The sequence below is a fragment of the Triticum aestivum genome, chromosome 2B, assembly GCF_018294505.1.
Source record: "Triticum aestivum cultivar Chinese Spring chromosome 2B, IWGSC CS RefSeq v2.1, whole genome shotgun sequence".
Classification (NCBI taxonomy): domain Eukaryota; kingdom Viridiplantae; phylum Streptophyta; class Magnoliopsida; order Poales; family Poaceae; genus Triticum; species Triticum aestivum.
In genome coordinates this window covers 17,693,718-17,721,565 of record NC_057798.1, presented here as the reverse complement: position 1 = coordinate 17,721,565, position 27,848 = coordinate 17,693,718, and the positions used below count along the sequence as shown (strand labels likewise).

General features: G+C 46.0%; 1 protein-coding gene and 1 pseudogene across 1 annotated transcript; one reads left to right on the top strand and one right to left on the bottom strand.

The window, feature by feature from the left end:
- Positions 1–15,462: 15,462 nt before the first annotated feature.
- On the bottom strand, positions 15,463–17,910 carry LOC123040000 (indole-2-monooxygenase-like; annotated as a pseudogene).
- Positions 17,911–20,612: 2,702 nt separating this feature from the next.
- Positions 20,613–23,608, top strand: LOC123038771 (tyrosine N-monooxygenase). Its single transcript, XM_044462246.1, has 5 exons — positions 20,613–21,106; positions 21,224–21,581; positions 21,709–22,347; positions 23,378–23,383; positions 23,474–23,608. Exons 1-5 carry the CDS (start codon positions 20,613–20,615, stop codon positions 23,606–23,608), a joined length of 1,632 nt encoding a protein of 543 aa, XP_044318181.1.
- Positions 23,609–27,848: the final 4,240 nt, after the last annotated feature.

Below are 27,848 nucleotides of genomic sequence, written 5' to 3'. Positions count from 1 at the left end.
CGATGGTGTGTCCCAGGGGATTTCGCGGTGAGATGTGGTGGATAACTGGCGAGAGAGAGAGCCTCGCGGAAGAGAAAAGGATAACTGGCGAGAGAGATAAGCGACACGGCTGGTTTCTTCTAGACGAGACGTGCGCGCATTTCCTTTTTTCTTCTTTTTGTGCGGGAGCATGCACGCGTGTTAGTCTAGCTAGCTAGCATGCACGGAGTAGTTTGTATCCTTTCACAGACCGATACAGACCGATACAAACCGGTGTGTCCGCCATGGGAAATAGAGGATGAGGGCTTCTGAGGTCCGCCTCGCCGCCAACATGGCGGTGACGCGGGTGCCGCATAGGAGAAAACCATCCGCACCCGCATTGTAAAGAAGTGGTGGCGGAGGAACACTTGCACCCTCGCCTGAGAGCAGAACCGGACGGTCCGTGTCATGGCCGGACTACCTCCCAAGGAAGAGAAGGAGAACAACGATGGGTCAGACAGCTCCGGCGATGAGCAGATCCTACTCGATCCGTACTGCATCTTTGACCGCTACTTCCTAAAATAGAGCAAATTACATCTAACCGTGAATTGAGACGCAACATACTAAGTAAGATTCAATTGCAATGGAGAAAATATTCAACCCGGTTGGAAAAAAAATACAAATATGGGGCAGCACAAAAGTCAAATGAATGCGCACAATGAAGACAGAAATATGCAGTGAGAACATAAAAAAGGTAGAATAGAGAAAATTACATCTAACCGTGAATTGAGGCGCAACATACTAAGTAGGATTCAATTGCGACGGAGAATCCTGCGTATATCGTAACAGAACATGAAATTAAAACATCTATACGGCAAGGACTTCACGATTAGCACACACGGCAGAAAATTGCATGCCTCGTCGTCAGATGAAGTATATCACATTTTTATTATCTAATGTCGGTAACTAAAAAAATCAATATAGTAATCTAAATATAAGGTTGTTAATCTGATTATTTGGCTAGGATTCATGTTGCAAGTTTTGAATAACTCCCAAAGAATAGTATTGTTAATTGATCCGTCAACCATATACACTTAATTATCCATTTGGTTCACTTCGCTGCGTCATCATCCGCCGCTTGATTTATCACAATTGTTGTTTAATCAACAGTGTAGCACGGGTCATGGGTGTGTGGTTTTTTTCCTTCCATTGCAACGCACGGGCAATTTTCCTAGTTCCTTTTAACATCAAATAGAATAAAATACTGTACATGTCTCCACGGTGACAGGGCAATTCCGAGACTGGTACTCACAACCAACCTTAGCTTGTCTTCTACTCCCTCCGTTCTAAAATAGATGACCCAACTTTATACTAACTTTGTATCTATTTTGGAACGGAGGGAGTAGCTGTGACATGTGATTATCACAATCACTGACACTAGCCGGTCCTCCCTGACACGGTATGTACGAGAGGAGAAGTGATGAGTCAAGGCAGCCACAGGCCGCACGATCGCACGGGCCAAACGCGCGGGATTGAATTGTCATCGGGAGCACGTACCTACCTACGTACTATACGTCGGAGGTGGTCACATCTGCAGCAGCTGGCATATATGACACCAGTACGTGACGTACATCTGAAAAAAACCGAGCAAGTTAATCATGTACCGTGTTAATAAGTGGAGTGGCTCTGCGTTTGTTGATGAGAACGTCCACAAGATTAGTCTCACAAGGTGATTTGGTGTTCGTCGTACGTAACTTGTCCTATCATTGGTTGTGTAGGCAACAGTGATGTAGATTGGACTGAAGAGAAGACTTCAAGACCTTAAGGCCAACTCCAGCGCGCGACCCCATTTTGTCCAGCCCCATCCGTTTGGGATAAAACGAACAAACGAGGCGGCCTGGACCCATCTGATCCGTTTTGTGTCCGAGCCGACCCATTTCGAGAGCAAACTTGCGCCGGGTTTGGGTCGCGGTGGACGGCGAACGGACGCTTCGAACGTCCGCGTTGGGGCCGCGTGGCAGGCGGCCACCTACCTCCCACCCGCCAACATAAATGCGCATGGGCGGGTGGCCCCACCTGTCATCCGCACAGCGAAGGGTCACCGTCCTTCTTAAATGGGAAGCCGTGGACCGGTCTTCGTTCACACTTCCCACTCCGGCCCCTCTCTGCCCCCTCAAAACCCGACACCCTCAAAACGCTAGCCGCTCCCCGTCGTCGACCTCGCCGGCCGGCCGCAGCCATGGGCCTTTGGAACTACGGCCGCAAGGGGAAGCACGACCACGAGGCTGGCTCCTCCTCGGGGCGCCGCCGCGGCTCCGTCAAGAAGGAGGAGCCCGCATCACCGCGGCGCTCCTCCATTCAAGCCCCCGTGCCTGCCACCTTCACTATCGCTCCTAGGGCCGCCGGCGAGCGCGACCGGCGGTACCTGGCCGTAGATTTGTGCTGGCGGTACTGGGAGACGAGGACGCCGGTCCCGTGGAGCGACGTGCACCTCCCCAACAACTAGCACCTCTCCGCGGATTGGGTCCCCATCCCTCCGGTGCCGGCGAGTGGCCGTGCCCGGCACGATGAGATCGAGCGCCGCCGCCGCCTCCTCCCCGATGACCTGTACTACGATGCCAGGTACGCCCCCGACTCCGTGCTCTGGGACACATGGCTCCAGGACGAGCACGACATGCGCTGCGTGTCATACTTCGCCGGCACGGTGTCGGGTCCGCTGCAGCCACATCTAGAGGCGCGCAGGCGTACGCGGGTGCGCGGCCTCACGCTCACGCCGTCGCCTTCCCCGTCTCCGTCGCCACCTCCACCTCCTCGCATGACAGCGGAGGAGGAGGCTCGTCTCATGCAGCGTGTCATGGAGGACTCCATGAACACGCACGACGAGCGGCAATGGGACGGCTTGGAGGAGGCCATGGCACTCTCTGCCACCGGCGATGTCGCCTTCCTGGAGCTGCAGATGGCGGCCGTCAAGGAGGAGGAGAGGAGGGAGGAGGCGATGGAGGAGGAGCCGGTGGCCGCGTTCCACCCGGGTCTGCTGGGCCAGGGGTGGGGCTGGTCCTGCACTGCTCTGGAGATGGCCGCCGGCGTGGGCGTGAACTGGTGCGCCACTCCGCCGCGGTCACCGGAGCGGGAGGCCTCGCCACGGGAGGAGGTGGTGCAGGCACCTCCGTCCTTCCAGGCCGCCCCCGTGTACCACACGCGGCCGCCCCACCTCTGGACGCCACCGGCCTACGTCGACCTCGTCAGCGATGACGACGACACCGGCGGCCACTGATGAAGACGGCGAGGGCCATGGCATCAACGGGTGCGGCTGGAGCATGCGGCGGCGTTTTTTATTTTTTATGTTAATTATGGCACTGTATGAACCGCTAAACTGGGCCGTTTTGTAGCCGTGACCCCCCTAACTAAGTTTATTTTTATTAAATTGCGCTTATTTATTTATTTAGTCATTTTATTTACGTTTTCTTATTTTTTTAATCATGTCCAACGCAGACGTGATTTGGGGTGCGGCCGCGCGGTGGGCGCACGCACGACCCAACGGACATGGCCGAACACGGGCGAACCGTGCCCCAAAGGGACAAAATCCGACCAAATCGGACGTCCGTTTGGGGTTGTGCGGTGGAGTTGGCCTAACGTGCGATCCAGAACACGACAGTGAAAAGACAGCCGACAGCGATGACAGTACGAGCCTGTGCACATTCGAACGGTCGACAAATGGAATTTCTCTTGGCTGTCCCGGATGCATCTGCACTTGCCAATTTCAAATCGTTAAGATAAAGCTTTTTTCTAGGACACCTATTTGCTCGCCAGTGCATTTTCGAATGTAGAGCCAGGGAGCTGTTGATCTCTCTTAGAGCATCCCCACCCGCCCCGGGACGCCCCCTAGGACATCTTTTTAGACTCGGTTTTAGGCTCGGGCGGCACTTTATCCAGGCGAAACCCAGCGCGTTGGTGGCCTCTTGGGGGCGTCGGTTTTTTGTTAGGGTGGGGTGTGGCTGGAAAGATGCCCTCCCCATGCACTTCTATTTTGTCCGGATAAAGCATTTGGCCTCCCAAGACACCAATCTTTTTGGTTCGGTGGCGTTCTTGGGGGCTCCAACGACTGGGGATACTCTTATGTTTTCTAATTAGACTCCCCTCCCCAGGCGCTCCGGCGGCAGAAGGGTGGGGGAGGGGGAAACTCGGATCTGGCCGTACGATGTGGAAATAGGGCGTGGGCTTGCGTGTCAGGCGGTGCCGCGGTCGGGGAAGGAGTCTCGACGCATATGGAAATAATGTCCTCCCAATCGTTGCTCCGCCTCAACGATGGCGCTCAAGGCTTCAGCGCTGAACGACCAGTGGATGTTAGGAATGTTGTTGCTGTGGAGGCAACGGCGGTAGCAGTACCGTTGTCTGTTTTGTCCTCGAGCTTTGTCCATGTCGTGGCAGCGGCTTATGCAGCATCACTTGGAAGCTTCGAGAGTTTGTGCAAGCTTTGGATGGTTGGCTTTTTCGTTTTCGTCCTACGGAGCAGTGACGGTGTGCCATCTTCTGGTGCTCCTACGTCGGCTTGGTCAGCGTCGAGGCTCTCAACTCTTGGACTTCGAATCTGGCGACTACGACTTCATCTCCGAAATGTTTGACAGTGTGCGTTAGACTAGAACGCTCGCCCAAATCTAGCAGTGGGGAGGCTATCAGAGCAGCTGCGGCGGCGCACCATTGGCCCATCCAGGAGATTGGAGGCGTCAGGCACCCCTAGAGACTTAGTTGTAATATCTATCTTTTTTTACGGGTGTCTTACTGTTTGATCTGTGGCTAATAGATCTGAGGGTCTTTTCGATTTCTCTTCAAAAGTAAATCATACTATGCAACCTTATCTTTTATAAACATAATGTTTTCTAATAGTTTCTAGCTTATACTAATTTCCCAAAATTTATGATCTTTTATGTTGTCTCTTTTGTTTGCACCAGATGGGCTGTATGGCGTGCAATTCTTGTCAGGGTACCAAGAGGTAGCCGGGGAATTGATAGTCAGGTTGGAAAATCACTTTCTTGTGGCTGATCACACCACTTTGATGAAGATCAAGGATGATGATCAACCGTGCAAATAATTTCATGTTGTTTTTTGATGTGTGAGAAACCATGCAACTAAGTCAGGTGTACTTGGCACTACAAAGAATACCAGAGGTAATACAAATTACAACAGACCCATGGACCACCTACCACTTGCATGGTTTCTCACGAATAAAAGAACATCATGAAATTATTTGCACTGAGACAGGGGCCTAGAGGCGGCAATGAGCTTTGCTCACGGAATGCTAGCAGTGGATGCAAGAGGAGAAAGACTTTGGTACCCTCAAATATTTGAATGGTTTTTTCAAATTCTGAAAGGGTGTTTCTATAAGTGTATGTGCTACTTAACTTTTTGGCCTTTTCGCAAAGAAATAAGATGCACACAGCCAACACCCGGTTCCAACGGACCTATTTATTTTCACTAGGACAATGCCCATGCGTTGCAACAGAATATAAATATTCTAGTTTGTTAGGTTGTGATTTAATTAACTGCCCATATGAAGGTAATTGTGTAAATAAATGTTTACTAAGTCGCGACCGTGATTTACCTAGGCCTTATATTTTGATGACAAATTTGACAAGTAAATTAAAATGGAATTGGTTCAGAAAATAAGTAAATTAAGATGATTGATTATCATATGAGGATGGTTGAACGAAGGGGGGTAGTGAGAAGGAAAGTAAAACATGATACCTTACATTCTTTTTAACTAGTGTATATAGCGATAGAGATTACTTGTTTTTTTTTGGAAAACTTCCGATTTATTCATCTTCAATCACGGCAGTACAATGAACACCAGCAATAACTAAGCTTTTTACACAGAGATTACTTGGTTAAACTTGGATTCGTGGTTGTATCGGTGATGTTTCTTTATCTGGAAAGCTGGATGAAATCCTAGTTTCTGAAAATTAACAATCCTAAAAAATACTACAGCCACGACCTTTATTTTGGATCGGAGGGAGTAATACATGTCTCCAGGGGAGAGGACAATTCTGAGACTGGGACTCACAACCAACCTTAATTAGCTCGTCTTCTAGCTGTGGCCTGTGATTATCACAGTCACGAACACTGGCCTGTCCTCCATGTCTATGTACTCATCATCATGTGGTGCAGACAAACAGTGTGTGCGTACGAGAAGAGAAGAGAAGAGAAGACGATAGGTTGTGTAATTCCTGTCGGGTTACCGAAGAGGTAGTAGGGGAATTGATAGTCAGGGTTAGAAAATCATCTGCTTGGCCGATCACATCACTTTGATGAAGCTCAAGGACGATGATCAATCTTCCAAATCATTTCACGACGTCTCACTTTGATTAATTTTAACTGTTCATTTATTGTGCAAGGTAGAGTAGTTAGACTTAATTGGACAAAGTACTAGTCTCCTATGTCGGGGAGGAGCCCTCTCTGCCTTCATCGCTTGCTCCGGCGCGGCCGGGCTCTTAGAGCTCCAAGGAGGTGCTCGCTCCCGACACCGTTGTGCGGGCCTCGCAGCCGCCACTGGCCGTGTCGTGGGCTTCCCTCGCTGATGAAATCTGCAGCATTGACGACGACGAGGAGCTCGCCCCGCTGACGCCATTGGCTGCCAGATGCTCCGGCGGGGTGAGCGATAAGGCTGCTGCTGTTGTTGCTACTGCCCCTGAGGTATTTTCGGAGCTAGGATGGGTGAAAGTGGAGGGCCGGCGTCGGTCGGCGTCGCCGGCCTTGGCTCTGGCTCCCCGGCCAATCCCCGCTTGGCTTCACGGTCGCTGCTGCAGATGCCTCATCCGTGGCCACCGTGCTGCGGTTTGCAGAGATCCCTTCCGATGCTCTCGTTGCTTGGAGAACGGTCATCGTGCGCGCAACTGCCGCAACCCATGGCGTCCTCTCAGTTCATTGGCATGTCATGTCGTTCCGCCCGTCTCTCGCCTTGGCACCCAACGTCGTCCACCTCCTCCTTCAAGAGAGGGCCAAATGAAATCCACGCTCCCCTTCACTGCGCTTCGCCGTGGGTCCTGGGCATCTGCGGTTTCTGCTTCTGATAGCCCGACAACCCCATCTTCTATGGTGATCCAGACCGCCCTTGCTCATCAGACTGAGTTGCTTCAAGGCTGACAGGCACGAATTGAGAGCTTCCTGGAGCGGGCAGAGGCTGCTTTGAGTAGGCTCTCCCTTGTGCCAGCTATGTTGCAGGCCACGCTACAACCTCTTGGTGTGACAGTTGTTGACTCCATGGAGGACCGGGGGACAGAGCCCTATGGTTGTTTCTCTCCTCGTGTTCGGGACAATTCACCATCGGTGTCTGCTTCTTCTGTTGTGTTGCCTCCCGCTGTGGGCGAGTCCATCGTCGGGCTTGCGGCTCCGGTGTTGCAACTCATGCCCGAGCTTCGGGATATATGTTCGAACCTTGCTTTTCCTTTGTCCTTGGAGCGATTGGAGGTGGACTCGTCGACGACGTTGTGTAAGGAACATGTTTTATCTCTATCATGTGAGTAACTAAAGGTGTCAAAGTCGATTGTGTCGCTGGTTCCTGTGGTGGAGGATGTTCTGTCGGTGGTTCCTCGGGTCGATGATGTTGATGCTGCCGGTTGGTTGGTGCCTGCTCGTATGAACCACTTGGTTGACGACAACGACACGAAGAAATTCAATGAGTTTTACGATTTTCTTGACAAATGGGTGGCTCAACAGCCGACATCTGGCAAGACAAGTGACCTTGCAAAGAAGATGCCAAGTAAGGAGAAACCAAAGAAGAAGAAAAACAAGAAGTGTGGCGCCATCCGAAAGGCATCTGTGGTTTCATGATGGAGGGTGCTCAGTTTTCGTTAGTGTGCTTGTTAGGAGTTTCATTGTGTTCTTCAAGTGTTGAGGGTTGCGGTTGTTGTTTGTTTAGAGGGCCGCTTAAGCGGTTTTGGTGTTTCCTACTTTGCGAGTAGTCCGCATTTGGGAGTCTGTATCGGTTTTCGCCCGGTTTTCCCTAAATTAACTGGGCAATTCTCTTCTTCTTAGTTAATCGATGAGGCAAATAATTTTGCCTCCGTTTCGAAAAAAACTAAATGTGCTAATTAAGGCTTTTTCTACATGAAAGAAAGCTAGGCATTAGCCTTGCTATCATTTTTATCTACATTAATTTCCAGGTAAACAAGTGTGTGGGCGATCTTTCCATACCAGTTGTAAGTAAACCCTGGCGTCTTCAAATTTCAGGAATAAACTTTTGTCCATTATGGATGTTTCTTGCTCGTGCATGATTAACAGTTCAACTGGGAAGATTAGATAAGTGGATCCTACACCCTTAATTTCCAGAGTTGAATCTTCATATTCCCAAGAATGTTCTTGGATTATCCCTATAAGTTGTCTACAAATGAGTATTTTGCATGATATGCAAATCTCACTTGGGTACGTATTTCATCACCAGATTAGGATCTATAAGAAACGGCGATCACATGTACTATGTATAATGCCGCAAGGCCTAATACGCATTATTGAAGATCTATTTAAGGAGGAGAGGAGGCACTGGAAATGGATTTCGAGTCCCAACCACCGAGGCTCGTGAATTCTACAATTGCATAGTAGGCACTCTATCAAAGGCCTCCATAGTTATCGCCATCGCCGTTAGCACATCCATTTAGATCAAGCCCTAGTACTCCATTATTTGGATTGGACTAGTACATAAGCGGACATTAGAAGTGATTGGCGGAGACGACTTCTAACACTAAAAATACTATTCGTGTAACATCCCAAATTTCCAAATTAGGATGTTAATAGAAGCATATCACTTGCATATCATTCTTTCATGTATATTTGGATGTTGAAATGTTCAAAATGGTTTCCAACTGAGAGAAGAGTGAAGATAACATGATTTCTTCAAACCAATGATGGAAAACCTAGGATATGGCCTGGGAATTCTGGATCTTGATGTGATGAACAAGATCTTACTATGAAAGTGGTATGGATATTGGAGAACTTTGAAGGCATATGGTAAGAAGTAATTTCAAAAAAGTACCTGAGTGAGCAGGTGCTATATGAAGTGACAACTGATGTGGGAGGATCACATTCCTTCAGGGTCTAGCTCATATCAATGAAATATTCCAAAAACGCATTCAAAGGATTGTTGGTGCTGGGGTAAAAACATTTTTCTAGGATGGTGATTAGCATGGAGGTAGACATGGCTGGACATTTTCTTAGGCTCTACAATATAGCCTTCACTAAGAACAGCCCCTTTAGTTCATAATGAAATTTTGGGTGAGGCTTCTTCTCAATGGAATTTGCTGAAATATGGTGTGGGTAACTTTATCTTGCCCAGTGATAAGGATAGGGTGAGGTCGAAGCTAATTAGAATTGTGATTTTTTTTTCTGGCTTCGGGATTTTTTTTCCTTCATTTTTCCTTGGTTTTATCCTTTCTGTTAGTTTTTCGGCATACCTCCTTCTTCTAATCTTGCAAATGAAAGGAAAAAGGGTACATGAATTATGCCATAACGTATAAAAACATGGATATAATTGAGCAATCTATATCATGAAATAGTGAAGCAAAATGCACGTATCAATTATCAGTCATGCAAGTGAAGTCATTTAAATTATGATTACAAGTAGTTAGTGACATTAAGATCTTTTATGCCATGGATTAATTCAAATGCATCACTCATAACCCTGCCATGTTTTCTTTTTCTCACCATTTCCATGAACCCGCATATTTGCAAATGTTTGCTATAAGTTTGCTTGATTTTGCACCTCACTTGAGAAAAATTGCTCACGAATATCACTCTTTCTGGTGGTTATAGACTATGGTGAATAATCAAATCAACGTAGGACCTTCCAAGGAAAAATCCATATGTTCCAAATAGTGTTATTCCTACAAAATTAATGTAAACTTTTACTTTCCTGATGACCACCTTAAAATAGATCGAGTTTTATTCTTAGGGAGCATGGGTTGTTTTATTTTATTCAACTCAAGTTGCACACTTTATAAATTTTAGTAAACCATGCCACATAAACGATTGGCGGAGTGAAACACATCAACTCAAAGAACCTATCATTGACCAAAAAGCAGTACAAGAGCGCTAAAGGGAAAATGTCGCGACAAAGCACACGCCTACTTCTAGTACAAAACTACTCTAGCTAAAGTAGCAACACAAATTAAAACTTGAAGTGTGTCTCAAAAATCAAAAGCTAGAATGAAGTTTATCTCTCTCTCTCTGACTGTAAAAAAGCCTAGAGTAGGAATACTGGGGAGCATGCCTCAGCGACATTCTACCCCATTTTCCAAAACCCAATTTTATTTCGGTGCCAAATTATTGAGGCAAACGTCTGAATGGTCTCTATTACAAAGAATCCTTGAATGGGATAACTAGACATGCCTGATAAGATAGAGTGACTATTAGACTTGAACCGTCTGTGCGCCCTCCATGATGTGCTGGTAATCTTAGCATCAAATCGTGGTTGCGTGACTCATGTGAGTCAACCCTAGACCTATGGTATAGTTACATGTTAATACTACAAATAGATCTTTACCAATTGTCGATTAGTATTTCTGTTAGATCTATTATAAATTATATACTAGTTAAATCGCGAACATGTTTTGGGCTAGGATGATGTGGCAAGAGAAGCAATATGAGGAGAAGTAACACTTGGTCAATTGGCATACAGACTTTGGGGGACTAGGGATTCTGACTCTCAGTGTGATGAACAATAGCTTACTATGCAAGTGGTCATGGAAATAGGAGAATTCTGAAGGCTTATGGCAGCAGATGATATAAAAGAAATACTTGAGTGTTTGAGGTCACGACTGGTATAGGAGGATTACATTTCTTGCAGGGCATGGCTCATTTTAGTGAAATACTCCAAAAACACGTATTCAAAGGATTGTTTTTTAGAAAAGCAGGAAGACCTCCGGCCTTTGCATCCGGACAATGCATGCAGCCATTTTATTAATTATTCAGACAAGACCTTACAAAGTCATACAATAGTAAGACTAAAACCACCGTCAAGGCGACATATGTCGCTACTCCTATCCAGTTGATGTAGAGATGCTGATAGTCTGAGCCTAATACCAAACAAACCTCACAGCCAAACCTAACATGTAAGACCCGAGGTCCCAACCAGGATGCCTGTCGGGTATGGGGCACCCACCAGTACGGGGCACTCCTCAACCAGGATGCCTGCCGGGTATGAGGCCGCCCCAGCCACCTGCCACCAATCCATCTTCAGTGCTGTACTGCTGCATCTACCTTGCCCGGTCTAGCTGCCGTCGACACCACTACGACGCCAGACAACGTGACCATCCTGCGCTCGTCCATCCTCACATGCCCACCGGCGAGACCCCGCTGCTCCATGCCGTTGAGACCCGCCATCGTCGACGCGAGAGAAGGCACACCACACCACCTCACGCCTCTTCCATCTGGCGCCGCTCCACAAACGATGCCCCCAATAGGGAACACGACACCGCTGCGTCGCCATCGTCCGATCCGGTGATCTTAGGATTTCTCCAGGAGCGGCACGGGCAGGTTGACAATAGTTGCTTGACGATGCCTTCATCAAGGTAACGACGTCGACGCCACCGTCGCCCGCCATGACCGAAGTCGGCTCGGATTTCACCAACGACTATGTCTCCCCAACTCGCCGCCGGTGCTAATAGTGGGATCCAAGATCCATCACTACCAGCCTGGCCAACCGCCTTCGGTGGAGAAGGCAGCCACCACCACCATGCCCGGCGTCCTCTGTTGGAAATATGCCCTAGAGGCAATAATAAAATGGTTATTATTATATTTCCTTGTTCATGATAATTGTCTATTGTTCATGCTACAAATGTATTAATTGGAAACCGTAATACATGTGTGAATACATAGACCACAACATGTCCCTAGTGAGCCTCTAGTTGACTAGCTCGTTGATCAATAGATGGTTATGGTCTCCTGACCATGGACATTGGATGTCATTGATAACGGGATCACATCATTAGGAGAATGATGTGATGGACAAGACCCAATCCTAAGCATAGCACAAGATCGTGTAGTTCGTTTGCTAAAGCTTTTCTAATGTCAAGTATCATTTCCTTAGACCATGAAATTGTGCAACTCCCGGATACCGTAGGAATGCTTTGGGTGTACCAAACGTCACAACGTAACTGGGTGGCTATAAAGGTGCACTACTGGTATCTCCGAAAGTGTTTGTTGGGTTGGCACGAATCGAAACTGGGATTTGTCACTCCTTATGATGGAGAGGTATCTCTGGGCCCACTCGGTAATGCATCATCATAATGATCTCAATGTGACTAAGTAGTTAGTCACGGGATCATGCATTACGGAACGAGTAAAGTGACTTGCCGGTAACGAGATTGAACGAGGTATTGAGATACCGACGATCGAATCTCGGGCAAGTAACATATCGATTGACAAAGGGAATTGCATACGGGATTGATTGAATCCTCGACATCGTGGATCATTCGATGAGATCATCGTGGAACATGTGGGAGCCAACATGGGTATCCAGATCCCGCTGTTGGTTATTGGCCGGAGAACGTCTCGGTCATGTCTGCATGGTTCCCGAACCCGTAGGGTCTACACACTTAAGGTTCGGTGACGCTAGAGTTGTTATGGGAAATAGTATGTGGTTAACGAAGGTAGTTCAGAGTCCCGGATGTGATCCCGGATGTCACGAGGAGTTCCAGAATGGTCCGGCGGTGAAGATCGATATATTGGACGAAGGGTATTGGAGTCCGGAAGTGTTCCGGGGGTACCAGGCTATGGCCAGCATGACCGAAAGGTGTTTCGGGAGCCCCGACAAGTGTTGGAGGGCTTCATGGGCCAAAGGGGAAGGGGAAAACCAGCCCACTAAGGGGTGGTGCGCCCCCCACACCCTTTCCCACATTATTTGGGGAGGTGGGGCGCCTCCACCTGGCTTGGGAGGCAATCCTCCACCTGCTTGGCTTGGGCGCCAAGTCTCCCTAGGATTTTCCCTAGGGAGATCCAATCTGCTTGGCCGCCGCCCCCAAGGGTAAACCCTAGGGCGCCTCCCCCTCTCTCCTTTCCCCTATATATAGTAGAGGGGTGGGAGGGCAGCCGCACCTCTTCCCTGGCGCAGCCCTCTCCCTCCTCCAACACCTCCTTCTCCTCCGTAGTGCTTGGCGAAGCCCTGCTGGAGAACCACGAGCTCCACCACCACCATGTCGTCCTGCTGTCGGAGTTCTCCCTCAACTTCTCCTCTCCCCTTGCTGGATCAAGAAGGAGGAGATGTCCCCGGGCTGTACGTGTGTTGAACACGGAGGCGCCGTCCGTTCGGCGCTAGATCGGATCTTCCGCGATTCGAATCGCCGCGAGTACGACTCCATCAACCGCATTCTTGTAACGCTTCCGCTTAGCGATCTTCAAGGTTATGAAGATGCTCATCCTCTCCCTCTCTTGTTGCTAGAATCTCCATAGATTGATCTTGGTGATGCATAGAAAATTTTGAATTTCTGCTACGTTCTCCAAGATCCTCGTGCCGCGAAGATTACCCAGGGGGGATCTCCTCTTGCCGTTGTCGAGACGAGGTGCAGCCGCAGTGGATCTCGATCTAAACCCCTCGGGCCCAGATCAGATCTCATCGCAGCCAAAATCTCATCCGCCAAACTACTGCCGGAGATCTCCTGGCCGCCGCCAACCCGCTGCGCACTGCCGTTGGAGGAGGGAGATGGACGCCGCTGCCCCAACGTGTTACCGCCGGCCGAGGACTGCGCCGTTGCCGCCGCCTCACCACAGGGGCTTCGCCCCGCGTCGTCCTCAGCGACGACGGTGGTAGTGGGAGGCGATGGAGGGGGAGGGCTGAGGGCGGTGTGGACAGGGACTCCCCGGGTATTCAAAGGATTGTTAGTGATAGGGCAAAAACACTTTTTTGGGATGGTGTTTGGTGTTGAGGTAGACCCGGTTTAATAGTTCCTTAGGCTCTACAATATAGCCTTCTCTAAGAACATCACATTGCAAGAAGCCCAGAAAGATGGCCTGGATTCCTCTAGTTTCAGAGGGAATTAATCTACAGGGGAGGCTTTTTCTCAGTGGAATAAGTTGAAAGATGTTACGGATAATTTTATCTTGCCTGGGGAAAAGGTAGTAACTAAATAAAAAAGGTGATTTCAAAGTTAAAGACTTGTTTTGCACCTCAAAGTCGGGTTACTTGTGAATACAAGATCGTTTTGAAATTAAAGATATGACTGAAGATTAAGATCTTTCTTTGGGTGATGTTGAAGAGTAAAATTCTGATAAATATAACTTGGTCCATAGAGGATGGGCTGGTAATGAGTAGTGCCGCTTCTATTGCAAGAAAGATACAATGGATCACCTCTTTGTTTGGTTATAATATGACCAGACTAACTTAGCAGATTGTTGCTTATGCTCTCGGCTTAGATAGATGTCCCAAAGACACGTCTGCTCTATTTGGTGATCGGATACAATATTTTCCTAGATCCCAGCAAATACTCGTGCTCTGTGGAGGACCAACATTTTGTTGAACTATCTAGAAAACTAGAAACAGAGCTTGCTTTGATAAAAAAAATCCCTGCTGATCTTGTAGAGGAAATATATAATATATGTCATAACATTAGCTACAAGGGTATGTTGCGGATAATCCAAGAATAAAGAAGCATTGATGCTAGTGTGGAGATGTTGAAACAGTCGGTGCAAGATGCTTCTGCAAGAACTAAGGGCTGGATGGCGAGGAGAAGAATTGCAGGATGATTTGCTAGATCATGATGCTTGTCTGATAATATTATGTACCCAATTTGGGTGAAACAATCTGATGCCCCACTTTCATGTGGTGCTTATGTTGCTGGGGCATTTCCTAATACTTTCCAGCTTCTGTATTATGGGCTAGGATAGATGAACTAGCCTTTTAGCTTGGCTGATGCTGGTGATGTGCTGGAGATGGCAGCTTTTACTTTGTCTACTTTCCTGTTTCAGTTTGTAAAGACCATGTTATGCTAGCGGTTTCTCTAAAAGAAATCGACGAGAGAAGGCTCATAGTTTCATATTTTAAATACTAGTTAAATCGGTCCGAACAACCAGTTAGGTAGTTTTGAAAAAACTACTAATTAGGTACCTTTAGCATGACTTGTAGTACTATCGTAGAGCCACACAAGGAAAAAAACCAAAAGATTGATTTGGAAGTCTATTTCGTTATTTTTTAAGTTTGTTACATTTCAAGAATAAAAATAAAATAGTAGAGTGACTCCATACTTTTCAATGTTAATCTAAATGAGCAGATGGAACTAGTCTGGATATAGGATCTCATTTCAGTTGATATGCCAACTCGTAATAATACACTGTGGCATTAATAAATAAAAAACCACAGTAAGCTCAAACGAAAAGTACATCACATACATGGTATACTTGTGTGGTTATTATTTTCCTCCCCACCCCTAGGATCAAAATCCTGACTCCTTTGATGGCTAGAATTTACCTTTATTTTGTAGCAGCAACATACCGGTAGCATAAACTTCCTAAGAAGATTTTATCCGGTTACATGCGTGATTTTGGAACTAACAGTAATTTCTCCTTCAGGCGCACAGTTAGTCCAAACACCTCTGTCATATCAATGTCTTTCCTCTTAAACCCTATTGGCAGTTCCCAGTCGAAATGGTACATCAAGTTTGCCAACATAAGCTCAACAGTCGTGATTCCGAAGTTTATACCAGGGCATATCCTGCGTCCTGCCCCGAACGGCAAGAGCTTAAAATTATTCCCTATGAAGTTGACATGCACATCACTGCCTTCCTCTATAAATCTTTCAGGTATGAATTCTTCACTGTCCTCCCAAGAGCTAGAGTCTCTACCAATGGCCCATACATTGACGAAGACATGCGTTCCAGCAGGAATCATGTACCCATCAATACTGCAGTCAGCCATGGCAAGGTGTGGAGCAAGTAAAGGTGCAACAGGATGAAGTCGGAGTGACTCCTTTATGACTGCTCTTAGGTATGTCATATTGTTCATGTCGGCTTCACTGACAATTTCCTGTCCCTGGGGTACAATACTCCTTACCTCGTCTTGTAGCTTCCCAATCAGGCGGGGCCTCCTCATGAGCTCAGCCATTGTGAATTCGAGGGTGTTAGATGACGTGTCAGTTGAAGCGAAAAATACATCATGTGGATATCAATTAATTAGTATGCCATAATACTTATTTATTTGTAATCATTTGGAAGGTATTATATTTACTTACGGTTAGGAGAGCTTTAATCTGTTCTCTTGTGAGACTATACTCCAGCTGAACAGACAAGAGAATATCGACGAAATTACCACCCTGGTTATCTAACACTGACTTGTCCTTGTTCTCATGATAATCGATCACCTTGTCCAGCAGATCGGCCCATCTATACCTTAGTCTCTCAGCCTTTGCACGAACTGTCCTTTTAAGCAGTCCTACCCTAGACAATGTTGGGAAGTATTCCTCCACCTTGAACCCTCCTAGCAGCAGTGAGGTATCATTGGTGAGGTCTTGGAACAACTTGCTCCGTCCTTCTTTTAGGAAGAATTCACCGGACACGATGCGGTATGCCATGTCATATGTGAATGTCTTGAGCAGCTCACTCATATCCACCACACCACCGACTCTGGCAGCCTCGTTAATCTTCGCCATCACCATGCTCACCTATGATGGCATGAATCTTAAATTATGAGAGTAGCTAACATTTATGGGATTGTTAGCAGAGGGCAAATGAAAGTCAATTTTCTTTATTTTGTTTCTGACGTGGTAAATTTGTGAAAACGCTAAGAAAATGACCAACAAGGCTTGACAGTAGGAAATCATTGAATAAAAAGGGACGTCGTATTTGATTTTAACATACATATTAACAACCAAATATCATGCTCCCAATTTTATTTTATTTTTGAAATGTGGAATATCCTAACTAGTGGATGTTGTCTGTTCATCAGTTAACCGGAGACCGTCTAAGCCCTTACCTGCCTTTTCTAGATTGTTTCTAGATTGTTTATTCATCAGTTATCCACGTTCCTCTATGTATATCTGACGGATTTTCAAGCCATGACCTTTCCTCTCTCTATTGCTAGGACCTCAGTGAGCCAATTGGACTGAGTTGGTTTCGAGATATCTTAATGAAGCACAACCTATATTATTTTACCCACATGATCTATGGTCAGCTTTTTTTACAAATTATATTAAATATTAGTTAAATATGACGATATATTTTCGTCCGATGGACCTGCACTACGTTGCCTTGCGGATAGACAGACCCATTTTTTATTTATTTTTCTGGTCAACTAGTCATCTAGTTTTTATTTTCCACAATCCACAGTTTTCTTCATCTTCTGAAATAGTAAGATTATTTTTGTTTCGAAAGGAAGAAGTTTATGCATTTTTCAATTTTATGTCTTTATAATGTGTTTCACGTCGAGATATTAAAAGCAATTCTGTCAAATGTGGTGTGGCGAAAACTGGAGAATCATTGGAAGTTACCCCCAACATGACGGTGCTGCGGAAAGACTGGACCTTCCTAACGCTCAGCATGTGGTTGGTGAGGAGCTTCCTTGCCTGCCGCCAGCCTTGGCCATATGGCGCAAAGGCGACGTCGGACGAGCCATACATGAGGATGTCGGTGACCACGGAGTGCGGCCGTGACGCCAAGACGTGGTCATGCGTGCGCAGCACTGCCTCTGCGGCACACGGTGACGACACGACGAGCGCCGGCACATCGCCGAGACGAAGGAGCATCACGTCGGGGCCATGCTTCCTGGCAAGGCTGCGGAGCGAGACGTGTGGGAGCGATCCGAGGAGGTGCAGGTGGCCGATGATGGGCAGCGCCCGTGGTGATGGCGGGAGTCTGCCTTCTCGCTGTTGCCTTTTTCCTGTCTTCCAAGTGAACCAATAATAAAGCACAAACAAGAGGAGAGCGGGAAGAGGAACAGAAACCAAGCCGTCGGAGGCGTCTCTAGCATGACGAGATCTGCCATGGGAAGTTAATGTATAGCTCAGCACTTTCTGGAGCTCTGCGGCGCAATTGTTCTTCTGAACCAGCTTAGTTTATCATCACAAGCTCGATCGGTTGCTTATAAGCTAGCCAGGCAGAGTACTTGAAACGACAACCGCTGTGGGGTGCACTGAACTTGGAGCACTTAGTTAGGCGACAACGTAGCTTTCACTCTTGAAAACATACAAGGTAGTCTTTGGGTCTTGGTTACATGTTTTATGAACTTTCTATGACCCCTCAAAAAAGAAGAGGTGGAAAATACAACGGACCGGATAGGGACAAGTTGCCTGAAAAAATATTGGGGACGTCCATTTTTTTTCTCAGTGCAGGAAAATCAAAATCGACTTGCAATTATTTGGGTCAGTCAATTTTTGAGGATCACTCGACCCTTTGCAACCACCGAACAGAAGCCTACTAAGTACTTGGGCACAGTGGCGGAGCTCCATGTGTTCTTATAAACTACGCGCTATCTATCACCAGTAGTAACCGTCGGGTCGAGTGGGTAACCGTAGGCGCCCGGTAGGCTGGGCCAGTTGTGAGCGGAGCCTCTGCATCGCCAAATGTCGTGGTTCACTACAATCATCATTTAGATGGGCCGGCCTTTCTCGGTTATTTCATGTACTTTGCCCGAAACAATCTTTCCCTTTTTCTTCTCCCTAATTTAAATGAATACCGTCCGGTTGGTTTGAGTTTGCATCAAATTTCATCAACTTCGTTAAAAAAATTTGGAATTCAACCAGACATATGCTGCTAGCGTACTGGTCCCCGTCTGCAAACTGATATGGTGTCCGTTTTGTGGGTCGGCGTTGGAGATGCCCTAACAAAACTTACTAGTGGCATGCGGACTAGAAGCCACGCCACCAGGCCTGAACCAAAACCAAGCCTGACCTAGCCTGTTGTCTTCCTCCTCCTTCATCCGTCTCGCGTCTCTCACCCGACTCTCTACTACTCCCTCTGTCCCATAATATAAGAACATTTTTGACAATAGTGTAGTGTCAAAAACGTTCTTATATTATTACCGAGGGAGTAGTCACTAGTGGCAATACATTTTTACCAAAGAATACAAACTTCTCTTTTTGCGGGTTAATGGAAAACAAACTTTAGCTATGTGATGTTCACTCTAGAAGGTGGGGGTCAGAATGATGGACAGTACTATAGGAGAAAGGGTAATTGGATTCCGATTCTTTGCCCTTCAATCATGTATCACACGAGCTATACATGGATGTGAATTAGCGAGCAATATGAATGTGTAATAACCAGTTAACCAATGGTTTGAGCGTGGGTAAGTCGTCAACATCTCCCGCATCCTCATGGAAGCACAGCACTGAGACTAACATGAGCCGTTTCCTGCAGCTAGTGCGTGTGTGGAAGAGAATTGATCCGGACACTCGTGCATCATGTGCTACCTGCAGCTAGTAGGCCGTGTATGGATGAGAATAGACCCGGACAGTGAACGTACGGGTCGACGGACGCCCACAGAAATGCGGACATTGAACGTACGGGTCGACGGACACCCACAGAAACCCGGCCAGCCTTCACCGTACCAAATTCCAACGCAAAACCGAACTGGCGTCACCGTACCAAATTTTGGCATGGCCAAGAGACGGCAGCCAGGACCGTCGCCTCGGTTGGCTCCCATGAATAACACATTTTAGTGATGATACTTCCAGGATTTTTCTTCTGTCGGGTTCTGCTAGCCCGTGTTCTTAATTTCTCTACTTCATAGTCTTAGTTCAGAGTTCTGTCATTTATTTTGGCTCGAAGGAAATAACATTTAGAGCATCTACAACTATATACAACAAATTTGATCTCTCAAACTCCATAGACAGGGATCGGTCAGACATGAAATTGACGTTTCCACAACCAGATGCCTCAGTTAGCTAGTAATCCTCAAATCCATACAATTACATGCACATGAAACCTAAACATAAGCGGAGCTTGTCCGGCTCCGCCGTGCCCTAGTTCGGCGGCTGGAAGTGCCACTCGGACTATTGATGTAGTGGTCGGCAATGTAGAGTAGGACATGGGACTCACACCGGCTCATGGGACTCGAGGCGTCGTCGTCTCCCATGCCCTACTCTTCCTCATCAGAGGCCGTCAGTTGCTGCACGTTGCTGGTCAAAGTGAGGTCAATGAAGGATCTATCATGGTCGGAGAATCGTAAATCTTTATATGCCTATAACACTCTTAAATGAGAAGGATTTCCATAAAAATTTTAAGGTTCCTTCTCACAGGCAAAGTCTGAATGAACGAAAGACTCCATGTGACCTAGCTCAGCAAAGGCCTTCCCTGAATATGTCAATTGGAAGAGCTCATGGAGATGATCAAGTGAAGAACGTCTCCAAGTGAGTGGCCAGCATTCACTTAATTTGCTCTCTATCAATTTGTCCAACCAAAAGAATGTGGACCTCCAGAATGCATTGAACTTGCATGAGGCGACATGAATAGTATATGTGGCCACGTGGGGCAATGAAAGGAGTCACTAACTGATTAAATAATCATTATGTACGTAAGGATGCTGGCTCCCCGGCTGTCCTATAAATACCCGCAGAACTAACCAGCTAAGATGCACCAAAAGCAAGAGTGTCTTCAAACACAACTGTTAAAACATCTGTCCATTACGGATCAGTCCCACAAATTGCCTTCTATCCTACTTCATACAACACCCTGACCAGCTCATGCAATATGGCTCTTGGTACTCTGGTTATCATGGCCACCATGCTGGTGTATTTTCTCTTGAAAAATAAAAGAGTGCTATTGTCCCAGCAGCAACGGGGGCGACGAGGCAGGCTGCCCCCGGGGCCTGCAGCGCTGCCCATCATCGGTAACATGCATCAGGTGATTCTGAGCAAGCCGGCGGTGTTCCGATGGATCCACGCCCTGCTCAAGGAGATGAACACAGACATCATGTGCCTCCGTCTCGGAGCTACTCATGTCATTGTTGTAGCATGTCCACAGATAGCCTCTGAGGTACTAAGAAAAAATGATGAAGTTTTTGCCTCCCGTCCCACCACCTTCGCCTCAGGCATATTCAGCTTCGGGTACAAGGGCTCCATCTTCTCACCGCACGGAGACCAGTGGAAGAAGATGAGGCGCGTCCTCACTGTTGAGATCCTCGCCTCGTCCATGGAGCGAAAGCTCCACCACCTCCGGAAAGAGGAGTACGACCACCTTGTGAGGTACATTAATAAAACTCACTGCAGCGACATGGCATGTCCAGGCAACATTGTCAACGTCCGTCATGTAACCCAACACTTCGTTGGCAACATGATAAGAAGGCTTGTGTTTGGTAAAAGATACTTCAGTGACCTACCAGCTTCATCCACTAGTGGGCCTGGACATGATGAGGTGGCACACGTTGCCGCTCTCTTCATGGCTCTTAACCATCTCTACAGCTTCTGCATGTCCGACTACTTCCCAGCCCTCGTAGGCCTCGACCTGGATGGCCATGAAAAGGTTTCCAAGGATGCCATGCAAACACTCAACCGGTTGCATGATCCCATTATAGAGGAGCGGATCCGCGAAAGGTCATCCACTCTTGAGAAATGTGGTGAAAAGAAAGAGGCAAGAGACTTTTTGGATGTCCTAGTTCATCTTAAAGATGCAGAGGGACAGCCATTGCTGTCCCTACAAGAAATTAGAGCACAAAAAGCGGTTAGTATGTCACCTTAAGCTCAATAGAAAGTTCATTCATTGTTCTTTGAGCCATATTATACATGTATTGACCTTTTCTGTTGCGTTGTACTTATTACTTTATTTATTCTCACATTTATGGATGTAGGAAATGATGTTTGCAGCAGTCGATAACCCATCTAATGCGGTTGAGTGGGCACTCGCTGAGATGATGAACTTGCCAGAGATCATGCAAAAAGCAACCGAGGAACTTGATGTTGTCGTTGGTAAAGATAGACTAGTGCAGGAGTCTGACATTCCTCAGCTAAACTATCTCAAATCGTGCATCCGGGAGGCCTTCCGCTTACACCCATACCATGCTCTTAACGTACCCCATGTCGCCATGGCGGACACAACTATTGCTGGATACACCATCCCCAAGGATAGCCACATACTTTTAAGCCGGCTTGGACTTGGCCGCAATCCCAAGATCTGGACTAAACCACTGGAGTTTCAGCCTGAGAGGCATTTGAACACTGCGAATGTACTTCTCACTGATCCAGGCCTACGTTTCATTTCATTTAGCAGTGGGAGGAGGGGTTGTCCTGGGATTTCACTTGGTACCTCTATGACAATGATGTTGTTCGCAAGGATGTTGCAGGGATTCACTTGGACAAAGCCTCCCGGCGTTAAGAGTATCAGTCTCCAAGAACGCAATGCGGGCCTTACACTAGCTGAACCCCTTGTTCTGCAAGCTACACCAAGATTGGCTGCACATCTCTATACGATCCAATTAAATAGATTTAGTGTGCGTGTTCTCATTTATGTTTCAATAAAATGTATCTGGAACTAGTGTATGTTACATGTTTCTGGCGCTACGTTCGGTTCTCTTGTAATGTTATGACACTACATGTGTGCAGAAACAAAGAAGCACTCGGTGATTGCATCACTAATGTAATGTGTGTACTTATCATTATGTAAAAAAAACCTCTGTACTTTCCATTATGGTGTACCATGCAAATAATCCTTGGAATTGCACGAAAGTTTTATGTTTATGTTGTATACATGCCTGGATGTACAATTGTGTGCCCAGCTTTGACTCCATCTTACCATTATGTCATTCATGCATTAATATGTTCTGTATTGCCAAATTGTTGTTCTATGAACTAAGTTTTTTTACTCTATTAACTAGGGCTCCTTTTGTTGTGAGAAATCTTTCCTTCTGAGATATAAAAGCTCTATATCACTGGGAATATGCCGGTCCGATGTGTGACCCATTCTAGGTAGTGGCTTGGATGAGGCATCCGGCTTTAGATGTTAGGCTTTGGTGCGATGTCTGTTTGGTATTAGGCCCGGACATTCGGCACCCCTTCATCAAGGGATAGGAGTAGCAACAGGCGTTGCCAAGATGGTGGCGTCAGACTTATTGATGTATTATCATGTAAGGTCTTTGGAAATAATTAATAATATGGCTACATGCATTGTCCAGATGCAGAGGTCGGGGGTACATCCTCCTTTTCTTAAAAAAAATATAAGTTGTATCACGATGCATTTGAGTAGAAAGAAGCTTATACATAATGATTAACGAGTCGGGCAGGTTCGCCATCAACGAAAAGGCGAAAAAAGGAAAATGCTCATCCTAATCAGGCTCAAGGCCCAGTTCATTTCCCTTTGAAACAACCAAAATTCTGAATAACTAGACTGCAGTAGATTCTGCTTAATAATCAAGTGAAACAGGTTGTCCAAAGAGATGGCTTGATGCTTGAAAATGATGCGAGAATTCTTATTTTGGACGTAATTTTCTAGTTTTCATATGTTTAATGAATTGTATTTTGCAGGAGCGTGTATTGTCAGGCTAGTGGTTATTCTTGATAATGCTACGAGTAAGTTCTTTTGTTTGGTTTGTACTGTCAGCTTTTCGTTTATTGCTGCAGGTTCTTCATTTCAATAATTTCACTTCATTTCATCAGTGCAACAACAGAGACAGAAAGAAAAAATTATTGCTGAATTACACGGGCAAAGTTGCTATACTAATTACACTTTTCGGCATAGACTGCAAATTAGTCTAAAGAACATAATCGCCGTTATCCGCAGGTGTCTATGGAATCAATTATCTACCTGTGGCATAGATCATATCATACATCGTACAAGTTGGATCCATGCAATGAATTCTATATCTACTATTACAAAAGGAAAAAAGATCAGTTTTAAGTACTCTATAGAATAGGTGGAGATAGAGTTTCCTAGTTTACATTGTACCAATCTGCTCGTTTTTCTTTTAGGTAGCATGATATTCGGGAATTAAAAAAGTGATTGTTCCTAAAGTATTTTCAGTTTTTCTTAATTTTCTTAGATTAATTGTGCATTTTGTTGAATTTTATTTTTATTTTAATCATTAATTTCATATTATAAAAATGTGGTAACTTTTAATTTTGCTGGAAATTATAATCTAATTGTTTTTTATTGTTTTCGAAACACTTATGGCCTTTCGGTTTATTTCTGTCTCTTTTTGTTTAAATTTTTGTCCGGCGGACAGTCAGACCTGCAAATCCGTTGGAATGCAGTTTTTATCAGTTGTTGATTTATTTTATATGTTTTTAAGAATTTGGTTATCTATATATTTCATTATGCCCAATGATCTGCCATGTGTTCTGCTGACAATCTAGTCGATGGTGAATTATGAATCCCTAATCCAAATGTGGAGCCATGTTAACACCAAATACAAAATAGTACATGTCTCCGAGGAAAGGGCAGGTCTGAGACTGGGACTCCCAGCCACCTCATTTAAGAAATAACTCCAACTGAGTTTTGAGCTAGCAATGCTCGAGTTTTATTTGTTTTACAAGTTCTCTTTATTAGTTTCATTAACTTTAAAAATATGCAGAAACAATGTTTATAAATCATATGCGTATATGTATCTCAAAAGGTACTTTCGAAATATGTAATTTTGTTGATTTGAGAACTATGCTATTATTGAATTTTGCTGGCTGATATAGTTGATGGTGGATTTATTAATTCCTGTTTATAGCCTGCAGACGTGGAGAATCGATAGTCATGCACTTTTGCTAGATTTAATTTCCACAATACTCTTTCGGGTTCCAATAAGAAAAGTCCTCGTGTTCGATACTAACACGGTTTCCTGTGCTAAATTACATACCATCATGCTATCCTAATCTAGGAGAGTAGTTTTGCATAAAGGGCGCCTTTATTGACACATAATATGGCATCTAGGAGATACGTACAATGAGTACACACCAGGTTTCTGCGTGGTTAAGATGTACATCACGGCAATCGACGTCTTCTGGTCTATATCAATGACCTCCTGGTCATTGCTTTTACATGTTCCCTAGTTTAAACAAGTTTGATCCGCAGCGGCAACGAGCTTTGTTTGTCACATGTGGCCAGTGGATGCATGGCGAAGAAGATTTTGGTACCCTGAAGGGTTGGATGTAGTTTTCAATTTTATAGAGATCTCTTGTAAGGGTTTGTGCTACTTAATATAGGTGGCTTTTTCGGAAAAGGAAAAGATGCACACGGCCCACACCTGGTTCTAGTAGGCTAATTTATTTTTCCACACTTGATTATTGGTTGTATCAGTGATGTTGCTTTACGAAGAAAGCTTTTTCCGAAACCCTAGTTTCTGAAAAAATACCTATTCCTTTTAACACCAAATACAACATAATACTGTACATGTGTCCAGGGTGACAGGGCAATTCCGAGACTGGGACTCACAACCAACCTTAGCTTGTCTTCTAGCTGTGACTTGTGATTATTACAATCACTGATACTAGCCGGTCCTCCCTGACAGGGTGTGTACGAGAAGAGAAGAGAGGAGTCAAGGCAGCCACAGCCCGCACGATCGCACGGGCGAAACGCGCGGGTCCGAATTGTCATCGGGAGCACGTCGGAGGTCGTCACATCTGCAGCAGCTGGCATATGTGAGACCAGTACGTGACGTACATCTGAAAAACGAGCAAGTTAATCATGTAGTCCTACCCTGTTAGTAAGTGGCTCTGCGTTCGTGGATGAGAACGTCCACAAGATTAGTCTCACAAGGCGATTCGGTGTCCGTCGTACGTAACTTGTCCATCATTGGTTATGTAGGCAATAGTACTATAGATTGGACTGGAGAGAAAGGCTTACAGAACCTTAACGTGCGATCTAGAACACGACAGTGAAGAGACAGCCGACGGCGATGACAGTAGGAGCCTGTGCACATTCGAACGGTCGACAAATGGAATTTCACTTGGCTGTCCCGGATGCATCTGCACTTGCCAATTTATAATCGTTAAGATAAAGCTTTTTTTTCTAAGACACCTATTTGCTCGCCAGTGCATTTGAATGTAGAGCCGGGGAGTTGTTGATCTCTCTTAGAGCATCTCCACCCGCCCCCAGGACACCTTTTTAGGCTCGGGCGGCGCCTTATCCAGGCGAAACCCAGCGCGTTGGTGGCCTCTGGAGGCGCCGGCGGAAGTTCCGGCGAATCGTGTCTCCCCGCATGTCCTTTTTCTTGGCCCATTTAATCATTTCGCTCACAAACTTTTGGCCGGGGTGGGGTGTGGCTGGGAAGATGCCCTTCCCATGCATTTCTATTTCGTCTGGATGAAGCATTTGGCTTCCAAGACACCAACTTTTTTGGTTCGGTGGGGTTCTTGGGGGCTCCAACGGCCGGAGATGCTCTTATATTTTCTAATTAGACTCCCCTCCCTAGGCGCTCTGGCGGCAGAAGGGTGGGGGAGGGGGGACCCCGGATCTGGACGTACGATGTGGAAATAAGGTGTGGCTTGCGTCTCAGGCGGTCCCGCGTTCGGGGGAGCAGTCTTCGACGCATATGGAAATAATGTCCTCCCAATCCTTGCTCCACCTCAACGATGGCGCTCAAGGCTTCAGCGCTGAACGACCAGTGGATGTTGGTCATGTTGTTGCTGTGGGAGATAACGGTGGTAGCAGTACCATTGGCCGTTTTTTCCTCGAGCTTCGTCCGCGTCGTGGCAGCGGCTTACGCAGCATCACTTGGAAGCTTTGAGAGTTTGTGCAAGCTTTGGGTGGTTGGCGTTTTTGTTTTCGTCCTATGGAGCAGCGACGGTGTGCCATCTTCTGGTGCTTCTATGTTGGCTTGGTCAGCCTCGAGGCTCTCAACTCTTGGACTTGGAATCTGGCGACTATGACTTCATCTCCGAAATGTTTGACAGTGTGCGTTAGACTACAACGCTCGCCCGAATCTAGCAATGGGGAGGCTATCGGAGCGGCTGCGGCGGCGCACCATTGGCCCATCTAGGAGATTGGAGGAGCGAGGCACCCTAGGGACTTAATTGTAATATCTATCTTTTTTTACAGGTGTCTCACTGTTTGATCTGTGGCTAATAGATCTGAGGGTCTTTTCGATTTTTCTTCAAAAAAAAATCGTACTATGTAACCTTATCTTTTATAAACATAATGTTCTCTAATAGTTTCTAGCATATACTAATTTCCCAAAATTTATGATCTTTTATGTTTGTCTCTTTTGTTTGCACCGAATTTGCTGTATGGCGTGTCAGGGTACCAAGAGGTAGCCGGGGAATTGATAGTCAGGTTGGAAAATCACTTGCTTGGCTGATCACACCACTTTGATGAAGATCAAGGACGATGATCAACTGTGTAAATAATTTGATGATGTTTTTTTATGCGTGAGATACCATGCAACTAAGTGGGGTGTGCCTGGCACTACAAAGAACACCAGAGGTAATACAAATTACAACAGACCCATGGACCACCTAGCAGTTGCATGGTTTCTCACGCATAAAAAAACATCATGAAATTATTTGCACTGAGACAGGGGCCTAGAGGCGGCAATGAGCTTTGCTCACTGAGCGCTAGCAGTGGATGCAAGAGGAGTAAGACTTCGGTACCCTCAAAGATTTGAATGGTTTTTTCAAATTCTGAAAGGGTGTTTTTATAAGGGTATGTGCTACTTAACTTTTTGGCCTTTTCGCAAAGAAAGAAGATGCACAGAGCCAACACCCGGTTCCAACGGACCTATTTATTTTCACTAGGACAATGCCCATGCGTTGCAACAGAATATAAATATTCTAGTTCGTTAGGTTGTGATTTAACTGCCCATATGAATCTGATTGTGTAAATAAATGTTTATTAAATCGTGACCGTGATTTACCTAGGCCTTATATTTTGATGAGAAGTTTGACATGTAAATAAAAGTGGAATTAGTTCAGAAAGTAAGTAAATTAAGATGATTGATTATCATATGAGGATGGTTGAACGAAGGGGTAGTGAGAAGGAAAGTAAAACATGATACCTTACATTCTCTTTAAC

Excerpts from the sequence above, each read along its gene's own strand:
- LOC123038771 (XM_044462246.1), top strand. The coding sequence starts at position 20,613 with ATGGCTCTTGGTACTCTGGTTATCATGGCCACCATGCTGGTGTATTTT. Across the intron at positions 21,107-21,223 it reads GAGTACGACCACCTTGTGAG|ATACTTCAGTGACCTACCAG; the intron begins GTACATTAATAA and ends GTTTGGTAAAAG. Across the intron at positions 21,582-21,708 it reads AAATTAGAGCACAAAAAGCG|GAAATGATGTTTGCAGCAGT; the intron begins GTTAGTATGTCA and ends TTATGGATGTAG.